Source organism: Pseudonaja textilis, chromosome 2 (assembly GCF_049901715.1).
Source record: "Pseudonaja textilis isolate UNSWEBS1 chromosome 2, rPseTex1.2, whole genome shotgun sequence".
NCBI lineage: Eukaryota > Metazoa > Chordata > Lepidosauria > Squamata > Elapidae > Pseudonaja > Pseudonaja textilis.
The window spans coordinates 111,947,443-111,959,887 of NC_141991.1; the positions used below are offsets into that span (position 1 = coordinate 111,947,443).

At 44.0% G+C, this 12,445-nt stretch overlaps 1 protein-coding gene across 2 annotated transcripts in view; it reads left to right on the plus strand.

The window, feature by feature from the left end:
* CCDC40 (coiled-coil domain 40 molecular ruler complex subunit) overlaps positions 1 to 12,445 on the plus strand; it is a 36,242-nt gene that overhangs the window by 18,456 nt on the left and 5,341 nt on the right. For both annotated transcript variants that reach the window (XM_026701798.2, XM_087924939.1), the window contains exons 13-16: positions 1,751 to 1,996; positions 4,453 to 4,666; positions 10,487 to 10,656; positions 12,194 to 12,285. In XM_026701798.2, coding sequence (XP_026557583.2) covers positions 1,751 to 1,996; positions 4,453 to 4,666; positions 10,487 to 10,656; positions 12,194 to 12,285 — 722 coding nt within the window. The remainder of the gene's footprint in view (positions 1 to 1,750; positions 1,997 to 4,452; positions 4,667 to 10,486; positions 10,657 to 12,193; positions 12,286 to 12,445) is intronic.

Below are 12,445 nucleotides of genomic sequence, written 5' to 3' on the forward strand. Positions count from 1 at the left end.
AGGACACTGAAACTATTGTAAATACTCACTGGTTGCTGGGCACCCAAATCATGATCATGTGTCTGCAGGGACATCCTGATGGCCACAATTTAAAGGACCAGTTCTAAGTCTTCTTGTTCAGTGCCATCATAATTTTGAACAAGTGATTGGTAACTGAGGATTACATCTTATTGATAAAGAAAAGATCCACAATGAAGTTTGAGACACTTGGGTCAGCAACCTCATGATTTGAGGCTAGAATCATGCTCTGACCAAGCTTTGTGATCTCAGGGCCCAACTGACATAAAAAAGATTTGCAATTTCTGCAAGTAATAGGAATTGACCAGTTCTGATATAAATATTAAGACCGTAATCTTTCTGATAAACGGAATACTATCTTCTGTGGATAAAACTTCTAGAAATAGCATAACCATCACCACTAGCACCAATATTGGAGATAATAAAAGAAATATCCTTAAACCGGTATCTGAGCTAGTGCTTGAGTCCCCGATGCTTATGATCCTTGGGGATTTTAAACCTCCTGAGTTGGAACTGTCTCAGGATTTCATGACAGCCATAACAATCATTGACCTAGTAATATCTAGTCCAATCCATAAAGGTAGTTACAGCTTGATCTGGTTTTTATTTTGGGACACTTGCTTTATCATTTCCATATGGGGGTCTTTTTAAAAAAATCCTTCACCGTGGACAGTCCTTTGTCACTTTTTGTCATCCTGAACCTTGCTCCATAACCAACCATTGCAAGAAAGGAAGAGGAATTAATTGGGTCTCTCCTGGCACTTTATGGATTCTATTAGTTTCCAACAGGTGCTTGGGGAGTTTTTGAATGACCAGTATAACCAGTTTTGCCACTCCTCTTACCAAACATTGAAAAAGAAAATTGGCAAGAACATTGGATTAAATTATTCCTGGCTATCCCCTCCAGTGTGCAGATCTAAATATGCCCTGTGGTTCACAGAGGAACCTTGGAAGATAAAGGGACAAAAGACATATCAGAAATGTGAACATTACTAGACAGAGGTATGAGTTTAGGTTGGGGCTCACATATCGGCAATAAGATAGTGAAATATAATTACTTCTCTAACCTTGTTGCATCTGCAGAGTGCCATCCAGCATCCTTATTTAAACTAGTCTAAACCTTTTGTGGAAATGTAGGTTGAAAAGATATTCCCAAGGCCACCATGACTAAAAGTGATATTAGTCAAATTTCTTCTGGTTTGTATTCACAATTTACATAATAGTGTCTTGCAATATTGTCTGGGATTCTTTTGAGTCTCTGGGGTTTAAGGAAGTGGGATAGCATTCACTGTAGTGTGAGTCTAGCCACTTTCAAGTTGGACTCCAAGCTCTCCTGGCTTTTTATGATTACAGGCTAACCTTAATTAGTGATAGAGATTTATTTACAGTAATATTATTACATTATTGTGATTTATTTTTTACTATTGGTTCTCAAATAACAATTGTTAAAATGCACCCAGTGAAACCAATGTGTGCACTTACATATTGGAAAGAGCAAGTGAGTATTGTTTATCTCTCAGTATTCTAGCATTGGGGTGGGGGGGTTCCTGCCCTTTAGTGTTCTTCTTGTTATGATTTGGGATTTTTTTGTTCAGCTACAGTCTAAAGTAATACTGTGATTGCAGCCAGGCATTCCCTTGGTAATAGGTATTCATTAACAGCCCTGAAATACTTATTTAGCTATCCATACAGAGACGTCTTTTTCTGATCTCCCTTTTCTTGTAATCCCTAGGATACACAGCTTACCAAACTTGAAAATGAAACGGCTCAAACCTCATTGGACATAACAAATACAAATAATAAGCTGAACATGCTTCAGAAGAATCTTTCAGAACTGGACAAAGAATTGGACGAGTTAAACAGCGAGATCAGTCATAGTGAGACTGAGATTGCTAAACGTAACCTTCTGATTGGACAAAAACAGGGTGCCATCAACTTGTACAATAAGAAATTGGAAATGATGATTTCTCAACTTGGGGTATGTTCCATTTTTTTCTTGGGTTGCTCAGCGCAATATAGATGGCTTGCTCTCTCATTTTTGTATACCAATTCTCTTGAGCTTAAAGATAGCACTAGCCCATAAACATCCAGTATATTCATTAATTAGTAAGGATATTTAAAGGCATCCTCCATTCAGTTCTACACTCTAACCATCACACATTAACCTTTCTTTATGTTGGCATTTATTCTATCTAACTGCTAAGCAAATCAAGGTGGAAACATTATTAAAGCAACCAATACCTAAGCAGACCTCTTATTCAGTATACAGCAGGAATAATTAAATGAATCCAGATGGAACTTGATAACTTGGATTGGAAAATGAGAAAACCAATGACACTCTACCTTTCTCTACATCTGAAAAGTGATACCAATTGCCTGTATTTGCCAAGAGCTAAATGAGAGAGATGTCTCCTACAGGTGAAAAAAATTGTGGAGGAAGAAAAGCATGGTTTGAATGATTACATCAAGAAAAGTGAAGAACTCTTATTGAAAGAAGTCCATCAAGGAAAGCATTTGAAAAAACAACAACAATGAAGGCTGATTATTAAAAAAGAAATAATCAAACCAATTTATTAATTAGAGGAATATGCCAATACATACTCAATGCTTGAAGAATGTAGTAGGAAAATCCAATAGAAATCCCACGTAGAATTGGTTAAGATCAGGAGTATTAAAGAAAAGCTTTATTTTAGTGGCTCAATAACAAGCTTTACCAACTAATTGCATGAAAGTGAAAATTCAGCCTGTAATAAACAGCAAATGCCATCTTTGTAATAAAAAGGATGAAACATTTGACCATCTGAATTATGACTGCCACAAATTACACAAACTGATTACAAACATTGTTATGATCGAATTGCCAAAATTATTCATTTGAAACTTTATCAGAAATTTGGATATGAATGTAGCAAGAGCCACTGGGACCATGAAGTTGAGAAGGATTTAGAAAATAAGTAGAATAAGATCTTATGGGATTTTAAAATCCAAACAAGCTTCTTGCTCTTAATATGCCCGATATAATAGTTACCAAAAAGAAAAAAAAAGTCTGAATCATTGATGTTCCTTTATTGGGTAATATTAAAACTGAGGAAAAACAATTGGAAAATTATGAAATACAGGACTTGCTGATCAAAGTTGAATGCTTGGAGAAAACAAAATCCACTGTTATGCCAATTGTAACTGAAACCTTTGGAGCAACCATCAGGTTAATTTTCCTAAAACTACACAGAGCTGAGAATTGGACCAATAGTTGCCAGCAAAAGAAAGAAGTTGGAAATGGGATGGTTTCAGCTTGAGGCTGTGGTGAGCAACATTAATGATTCCCTATGGAAGAGACAGGTGGGCAGCCACTTAGAATTCTCCTGACTATGACATTCTAAGCCACCTCCCTCCTTTTCCCATTGATGTGATTCAGAACACAGCTGTGATTAAGGGACTTGAACGAATTTTGGATGCCAAATAACTCTGCAGGCTTTCCCTTCTATACTTTGTTTTTTTCTTTCTTCTAGGGTCCTTGGTAAATGTACAGTATATCCTGTGCACATGGGGTAACTTTCTATTTTTGGGAAGAATTCCCGAAACCAAGACAAAGTATTTTATAGTAAATTTTTAAAAAATATGTTCATGAGTAGACTTTAGGTATTAATGGAAAAGAATGTATGTAGCTCAGAGTTAAACTGTGGAGCAGTGGTGGTATTCAGCCGGTTCACACCAGATCAGGTGAACTGATAGCAAGAATTTGGCGTGGGTCACCGAACTGGTAGTAAGTTCTAGCTGGCCAGGCCCCCCACCCGGTCGCCCTCCCACCCGATGCTCGCTCACCCCACCCACCTGCCTGACATTCGCCTAAGGTATTTCTTTCTTTTTTTTCCCTCCCAACAATCCGCTGTAGATAAGATCAGCTGTGCCGGGATTTCCCTTGCTGAGGCCCAGGAAGGCAAAAAATGGAGGGAGGAGCTCAGGCCCCTCTCCATTTTTTGCCTTCCAGAGCCCCAGAGGAGCCTTGGGGGAGCAAAAACTCCCCCCCAGAGGCTTCTCTGAGGCTAGGAAGCTCCCAAAACGGAGCTTGGAGGGGTGCTGCGTGTTTCTCCCATGCTCTGTTCCTTTTCTTCCAGAGCCCCAGAGGAGCTTTAGGGGAGCAAAAATGATCCCCTCAGAGGCTCCTCTGTGGCTAGGAAGCTCCCAAAAATGGGTGGGGGCTCCAAAACAAAAATATCCATGCGCACCCAGTCACGTGGCCACGCCCACCAAGCCACACCCACAGAACCGGTAGTAAAAGTTTTTGAATCCCACCACTGCTGTGGAGTCCTTGGTGTTCTCTGAGCTTGGTTGTTTGCTTGCAGACATTTTGTTACCTGACTAGTGAAGATGTTTTTCAAACTGTATTGAATTGCAAGTAACTAAATCTAAATCATTATATATTCCTGATTCAAGGGACAAGAATTAGGGCCTTTGGAAATTGAAATTAAAAAACTCACCAAACAAATAGATGAAATGGAATTGGAGGTAGTGAAGCTCCAAAAACATTGGATGAAGCAACAGAGGGAATTAGTGAAGCTTACTCAAGAACGAGAAGAACAGCTGGTTTCCTTAGATATGCTAAAGAAAGAGATCACAATCAAGGAGCAAAAGAAAGTACGCATTGAGAGTAAGTGCAGCACTCTTGAAATCTGATTGGATGGTTAGGTAATTACATTGCTTCAATGATTTTGAAATTCCCTATGCTAAACAAAAAGCATAATTGAAACAATGGCTGTTGAATAAGAACTTTATTATGGAAAGCGAGCTGCCATATCTTAGTGATAAAATCTATCAAAGATCTTTGCAAGCATTTGAAGTAATTTCAGTAGTCTGTAACAAGGTTAACTGTATACTTCTTTATAAAAGGTCATATAAAATGAATGAAATATCGGGTATAGTATATGTTGTAGAGCGATGGTAAGGACGAGGCACGAGACCAGAGCGTACAAGTAACTGGCTTTATTGCAATGAATAAAGGGTTGTCGCATCTGCTAGCTAACTCGCAGACCAGCGGGCGACAACGGGCTGGCTCTGCTCGACAGCCGGCTTATATAGCCGGCTGTCAAACGGAGCCAACCAATGGGAGCTGCTGGTGCTCCTGCTCAAAGAGCGGACCTGGTTGGGAACTCCAACCAGTTCCACAGACATAACACCCCTTCCCACCAGCTGCGAACATGCATAGTCTTGTAGGTACGTGGGCTGTCTTCGCTGGCGCCCAGAGCGTCGCAGTTCAGGTGAACTGCCAGTCTGTGTCAAGTCCTGGCTCTCGGATCGCGCCTCAGCGGTTGTTGGTACTGGGGCTTGCCCGGTGTGGTGCCTGACGGTGCTGGTGAAAGCCCCTGCTCAGGTTGGCCCGATCGAGTCTCGAGGTCCGGCTGGTCGGTTGGGTCGCTCGGCGGCTGGATCGGTGACTCTGGTTGGAGACTCGGGTTCTCCATCCAGCCCTCTCGCTCGTCTGGGAAAACCTGGTTCCATGAGGGATCTCCATCAGGCGCGGGTGAGGCGTTGTTGGAGCTGGCTGGTTGGCACGGGTTGGTATCTGTCGCGCCCATCCGTCGCCTTCTGAGTTGATCCACGTGTCTCCGCCACAGCGTCCATCCCCAAGAAGGACCCGATAGGATCTGGGGCCGGTAACCGATACGATCTGTCCTGGCACCCACAACGGTTCCCCTGCGTAGTTCCTGGCGTATACCAGGTCTTGTGGGCGAAGTCTCTGACCAGGCTATCGGACCCTAAAGGGGTGTCTGGGCAATAGTGGGGGTGTAGCCTGTCTAGAGTGGTTCTAAGGCGTCTCCCCATTAAAAGTTCAGCCGGAGACTTGTTGGTGGTGGTGCAGGGGTTGTGTGCTGGCTGAGTAGGAAACGAGACAATTTAGAGTGCCAGTCCTCCTGACCAAACCTGGCAAGTGCTTCTTTGGCTGATCTAACTGCTCTCTGCCATCCCATTGCTAGCGGGATGGAATGGTGCTGTAGGGCGTGCCTGATGCCCAAGTTGGCAGTATACATGCTGAACTCACATGATGTGAACTGTGGGCCATTGTCTGAAACCAGGGTGTCTGGGAGCCCGTGGGTGACAAACAGTCGGGTTAGGGCTTTCACTATTGACTGGGTGGTGGTCAGTGGGAAGTAAGGCTACATCAATCCACTTGGAGTATGAATCCACGACCACCACGAAGGTCTTGCCATGCACAGGCCCAGCTAGGTCAATGTGCAGGCGGGACCAGGGTGTTTGCGCTCTCCCATCTGGTGGGCGTGGCAGCTGGAGGGCGGCCGGGTTTGTTGGCAAGGTTGGCAGAGCTTACCCAGTTGGCGATTTGAGCGTCCATACCGGGCCACCAGGCGTAGCTGCGGGCCAGGGCCTTCATTCTTACGATGCCGGATGTCCCTCGTGAAGCACCTTCAGGATGGGCACTCGCAGTGATGTAGGCGATGACCACTCTTGTTCCCCACAGAAGACAACCTTGTAATTTTGACAGTTCCTGCTGGCGGGTTTTAAAGGGACAAAATCAGTTGTACATTGAGCTTCCGCCACCCTCCCCACCCAGTCCAGAACCTGGGCGATGATTTTGTCCTTTTTCGAGTGCGCCGCGATGTCTTGCTGTCACTGGCAGTTTGAGTTCGTTGACCTCGAAAATGGCATGGATAGGTGCTGGGTCTTCGACTGGGACTGGCAGGGGCAGCGGCTAAGGGCATCGGCGTGGCTCAGGGTCTTGCCTGGACGATGCACTAACTTAAATGAGTAAGCAGCCAGAAACAAAGTCCATCTGGTCATTCTGGGCGAAAGTACCTGCGGAGTTTGCTTGTCTCCAGACAGAAGTCCTAAAAGAGGTTTGTGATCAGTCACTAACTCAAAGTGGTGGCCAAACACGAGTTCGTGGAATTTCTTAACTGCAGCCACTGCGGCCAGGGCCTCTTTATCGATCTGGCTATAGTTCCTCTCGGTAGGCGAAAGAGTCCTGAAAGAAAAGCAATTGGTGCCTCGGAACCGTTGGGGAGCCTGTGGCTCAGGACAGCCCCAATGCCAAAAGGGGATGCGTCAGCGGCCAGGACTAGGGGGAGACGTTGATCGAACTGAACCAGGACCGCTTCTGAAGTGAGCAAGGCTTTGACTGATTTGAATGCATGGGCCTCCTTGGGTCCCCAGTGCCAGGGTGAGTCTTTATCTAGTAGCCTATGTAATGGTTCAGCGACAGATGCCTTGTGTGGGAGGAATGAGGCGTAGAAATTCAAAAGTCCCAGAAAAGCTTGTAGTTCAGTCTTGTTGGTAGGTGTGGGTGCCTCATGGATGGCCTTCACCTTGGATTCCATGGGATGGATGCCCGAGGCGTCAATCCTATAACCCAGAAAGTCCACCTGCCTAGTGGCGATGGCACACTTCTCCCTTTTGAGTTTGAGGCCATGCTGCCTGAACCTCTCTAGCACTGTCCTGACTCTCTGAATGAGCTGGGGCCGGTTCGTGGCTGAAACTAAAATGTCATCGAAGTAGGGGACCACTCCTGGGAGACCCTGGAGAATCCTCTCCATGAGTGACTGAAAAATGCCTGGGGCTACGCTGACCCCGAATTGGAGCGCTTGCATTTGAACGCTCCCTGTGTGTGACTATATTGTAATTCCGCTGTCTGTTCATCGACAGGGAACTGTTGGTATGCCTGGGACATATCTAACTTAGCGAAAATGGTGCCGGGTTAAAGTATGTAAAAGATGCTGGATAACGGGCACGGGTAGGCGCTGACCTGCTGATAGCGGTTGAGCGTGGTTTTGTAATCCGCACAAATTCTCAAACTGCCATCTTTTTTGAGTGGGGTGACTATGGGGTCTCCCATTTCGCGAAATCAGTGGGTTCTAGCACCCCTTGTTTAAGTAGTTTGTCTAGTTCTGCGTCCAATTTTGGACGGATGGCAAAAGGCACCCTACGGGGTTTTAAATGGAGAGGGATTGCCTGGGGTCTACTGAAAATGATATGGGGGTGCCCGAGTAGCAACCCAGCTCATTGCTGAATACATCGGAAAATTCTGAAAATAGGGTATCTACATCAGAAGTTGAGACAGCATGGATCCCGGTTACGCTAAGGCCGAGTGAAGGAAACCAATCAAGTCCCAATAGACTAGGGAGGGTACCGTTAACTACCACTAGGGCAGGTGGCCCTTAAAGGTTTGGAATTGCACAAGAAACTTGCCTTTCCGAGGACAGGAATGTTCTTTCCCTGGTAGTCTCGTAGGCGTCAGGTGGCATCTTTGTAGCTGTTTCCTTGACAGCCTGGGCTGGAGTCTCTTCAGGGTATCCCAGGAGATGATTGAGAGCGCGGATCCCGTGTCCACCTCCATCCTGCAGGGCTTACCTTCTAGGAAGACAGAAATTTTAATTTTATCAGGGGTTAGGGAAGTATGGTTAGCGTGGTAGCAGGTATAGCAGTCCACCACTTGCCTTTGGGAGTTAGAAGGTGGTAGAGGTCTTTGAGGTAAGGATCGCCCTGCTTGGCAGACTCTAGCGATGTGACCCTTCTTTTGGCAGTTCAGGCAGATGGCGTTTCTGAACCTGCAGGATGCCCTAGGGTGGGAGCCTCCACAGGTTAGGCACATGGGAGGTTGCTTGGGGGTGAAGTTGTTTCTCTGCCCCGCTCCTACCTGTGAAGGCTTCTGATGAATTAGGCGGTTAACGTCAGACGCGTCTGTGGGGTCATCTTCGCTGATTACCTCTTCGGAATGGACAGTTTGCGTGCTGGGTTTGGATTGCTTTCCCTGGATTTCAGCTGCTGACTGGCCGAGAGCTCAGCAGCCAGGGCTTCCTCCATGGCTATGGCTAGAGTCAGGTCTTTCTTCGCCAGTAAACGCCTTTGGAGTTTCAGATCTCTTACCCCACAGACGATCTGATCCAGCAGCATGTCTTCCAAATATTCTTTGAATCCGCATTGCAAAGCGGCTGTTCTCAGGGCGGCCATGTATTCGTTAATCGACTCCCCCTCTGTTTGCTTCCTGACCCTGAAGGCATACCTTCTGGCTATTTGAGACAGTTTGGGTGAATAGTGATTTGAAAGTATTTCCTGTAGCTCGTCCCATGGGACGCTTCTGATGGCGCGGGGCGCGACTAATGCTGTGGCTGTGTCGAAGACGGTGGCTCCGCAGTAACTCAGGAAATAGGACTTCTTCCTATGCTCCGCAGCGTCGGCTAGACCGATGGCGTCAAGAAAATGGCTGAATCGATGTCTGTAGGAGTCCCACGTCTCCTCGTTAGGTTTGAATGGAGGAATGCTTGATTCGCTCATCGTGGAGAAGGAACAGGTTCGTCTGTTTCAAATTGTTATTCGAAATCGCGCTCTTAAAAGAACGCGCTCTGCGGTTGTCTCTCTGGGCTGCTTAGCTCTTTTTGAAAAACGCGCTCTTGGTGAGCGTGGGCGGCCTCGGCTGCTGTGCCTGTGGCTCGTTTCAGCGAATCAGCTCTCACAGTATCAGTTTTGAATTTCGCGCTCTTTGCGGCGTGGGCGGCTGCGGTTACAGCGCCCTTGCTTTCTCTCTCTGTGACTACAGCTCTTTGTAAAAACGCGTCTGGCTAGCCTTCGACCATCCCATCCTGCGTCGCCAGTGTTGTAGAGCGATGGTAAGGACGAGGCACGAGACCAGAGCGTACAAGTAACTGGCTTTATTGCAATGAATAAAGGGTTGTCGCGTCTGCTAGCTAACTCGCAGACCAGCGGGCGACAACGGGCTGGCTCTGCTCGACAGCCGGCTTATATAGCCGGCTGTCAAACGGAGCCAACCAATGGGAGCTGCTGGTGCTCCCGCTCAAACAGCGGACCTGGTTGGGAACTCCAACCAGTTCCACAGACATAACAGTATACATACAGTGTTTTTAAAGCAATTCTTGGTTAAACTGTCAAACAAATGTTGCCGCATCAGGTTATACAGTATATATGATCACCCACTATTTGCTGAATCCCTGAAGCCACATTGCACAGCAAAATAATGCACCTGAGGTATCTAAACTTGGTTTTCTGTTTACAAAATCTGAATTTGCATTCAGAACGAAATTGAAATTCTTGGCTGCAAACATTCATATAACTTTGCTTAATAACATCTGGAAAAACATTTTGTTGGTCACAGTAAATAAGACGGTTATTTTGAACAGGGAATATAAAAATACTGCATTCGTGGAGAGGAGGAATCTTTCCCATTTAGGGATGGTCAAATCAATTTATTTCAGTGTGATTTTCATTTTTCCATATATTCAGTTCAACATTTGTCTGATTCTTAATCTTGGATATTAAAAAGCACATTTATTTTTATATAGTATGCAGATTTTGAGTGTGCAGACTCAATTCCCCCCCAATCCTGCTGATAGAATTGATTTCCCCATATATATTGCCCATTTTATTCCAATACTTCCACTTCTCATGTTATTTGCACCAGTTTACATCTTAAAGAATTGTTATCTTTTTTATCCTATCCTCTCAGATGATATTCAGCAGGAGAAAAATGAACTGAAGGACATTGAGCGACACATGAAGAATATGTCTAATGATCTGGTGAAGCTGCATTTATTGATCAATAAGAACAGTGAGAATTCTCATGAGTTACAGCAAGGAAACACCATCATGGAAAATGAATTTATGCGCTCCCTCAAGGTATTCCTTGGCCTAGATATATTTCTCACAAAGTCAGGTTTTGATGTAGTTTGATGTTCAGTACTGCTAAAATTACCAAAAAAAGTGGTTTTGATAATGCCTGCAATCCCTTTGTGAACAGATAAGCAATGACAATACTTCACAGGAAAAGGCTGTATAATATAAACAGTTGGTCTAGATCATTCAGTTTCTAGAAAAGGAGGCAGGAAGGGGACCCTCAGGAAAAGAAATACAGATAGTCCTTGACCTGCAACCAGGATTGAGCCCAACATTTCTGTTGCTAAGTGAGACAGAAGCTGAATTAGTTTTGCCCTACTTTACGACTTTTTTGCCACAGTTGTCAAATGAATCACTGTTGTTGTTAAGTTAGTAACATGGTTGTTAAGTGAATCTGCCTTCTCTATTGACTTTGCTTATCAGAAGGTCACAAAAGGTGATCCCATGACCCTGGGACACTGCGTCCATCATAAATATGAGTCAATTGCCAAGCATCTGAATTTTGATCACGTGACCATGAGGATGCTGCAATGGTTATAATTGTGAAAAATTGGCATGCGTTTTTTCCATGCTATTATGACTGTTGTAAGTCAAGGACTACCTGTAGGTAACTTATTTCTCAATATAACCTTGACTGGTTTTCTGATGACATCAAATCATCGGTTCTTCGGAAATAATTATAAGGAGAAGCATACTGAAGCAAAACACCAAACTTCACAAAACTATTTAGTTTGTTTTGACAGGCTAGATAAGACATGTAAGGAATAAACTTCCAAGAACGCAAGCTCTGATAAAGAAGTCAGTGAAGCCGCTATGAAAAAAATATTAATGAGACAATTGTCTACTGGAGAATCATTTAAAAAGGGATTAAAAATAAGATTGCCAACATAATGCCCACATATAAATCTACAACATGGCACCTTACATTAAATTCTGCACACACTGTTTGTCACTGCCCCTAGATATTGTAAAATTGAAGAAGGTAAAATAAAGGCAACCAAATGGTTATGGGACTCAAATGATCCACTTTCAAGCAAAAAGATAAAAAAGTACTAGAAGATAAAACTGTGCAAAGGATGGAAAGATGGAGAGAAAGAGGAAATTGTTCTCTCTGTCTTCTTGTGTTACGATTGTTGCCATGCAGTGAAATTATGCAAGATTTAAGACCAATTTAAAAAAATGCTTCTTTACACTATTAGGTGCAATAATGGCTACCAATCTACAAGAGAATTGGTCAAATTTAGAGACAGAGCTGCGCATAAGTTTAATTGGCTGTGCCTTTTGCACACCAAAAGCAGCACAATTTAAACCATATTAACGAAGACAAATACTTGAAAGTTATTGCAATCCCATCCTGCTTGTAAACATCTTGGAAGCATTTAATTGGCCCTTGTGCACCACAGAGATTTGAATTAGGTGGGCCTTTGGCAGACATAGCAGAGCTTTTCTTATATTCTGTTGTTAGCCCGGTCTGATAATTATCCTTGTTCTAGATCATTTGTATATTAGAAATAAATAAAGCACATATTTCTGGCTCTAGATATCAGAGAGAGAATCAATTGAGATGCAAGAGAAACTGGACCGACTCCATGAGGAAAAAGAGAGGCTCATCAACAGTCTAGTTGAGGCAGAGTGAGTTCTGATTTATCATATCGGGTCTGAATGTTTAAATAGGGCAGGTGGGAAATATTCATGACCTTTTTTTAAGAGTCAATTTTCTAGGTTGGGTCATCAACTATGTCAGAGCATAGACAAATGGAATGTAAATCAGATTTCCTTCTTGTGTTGTAAT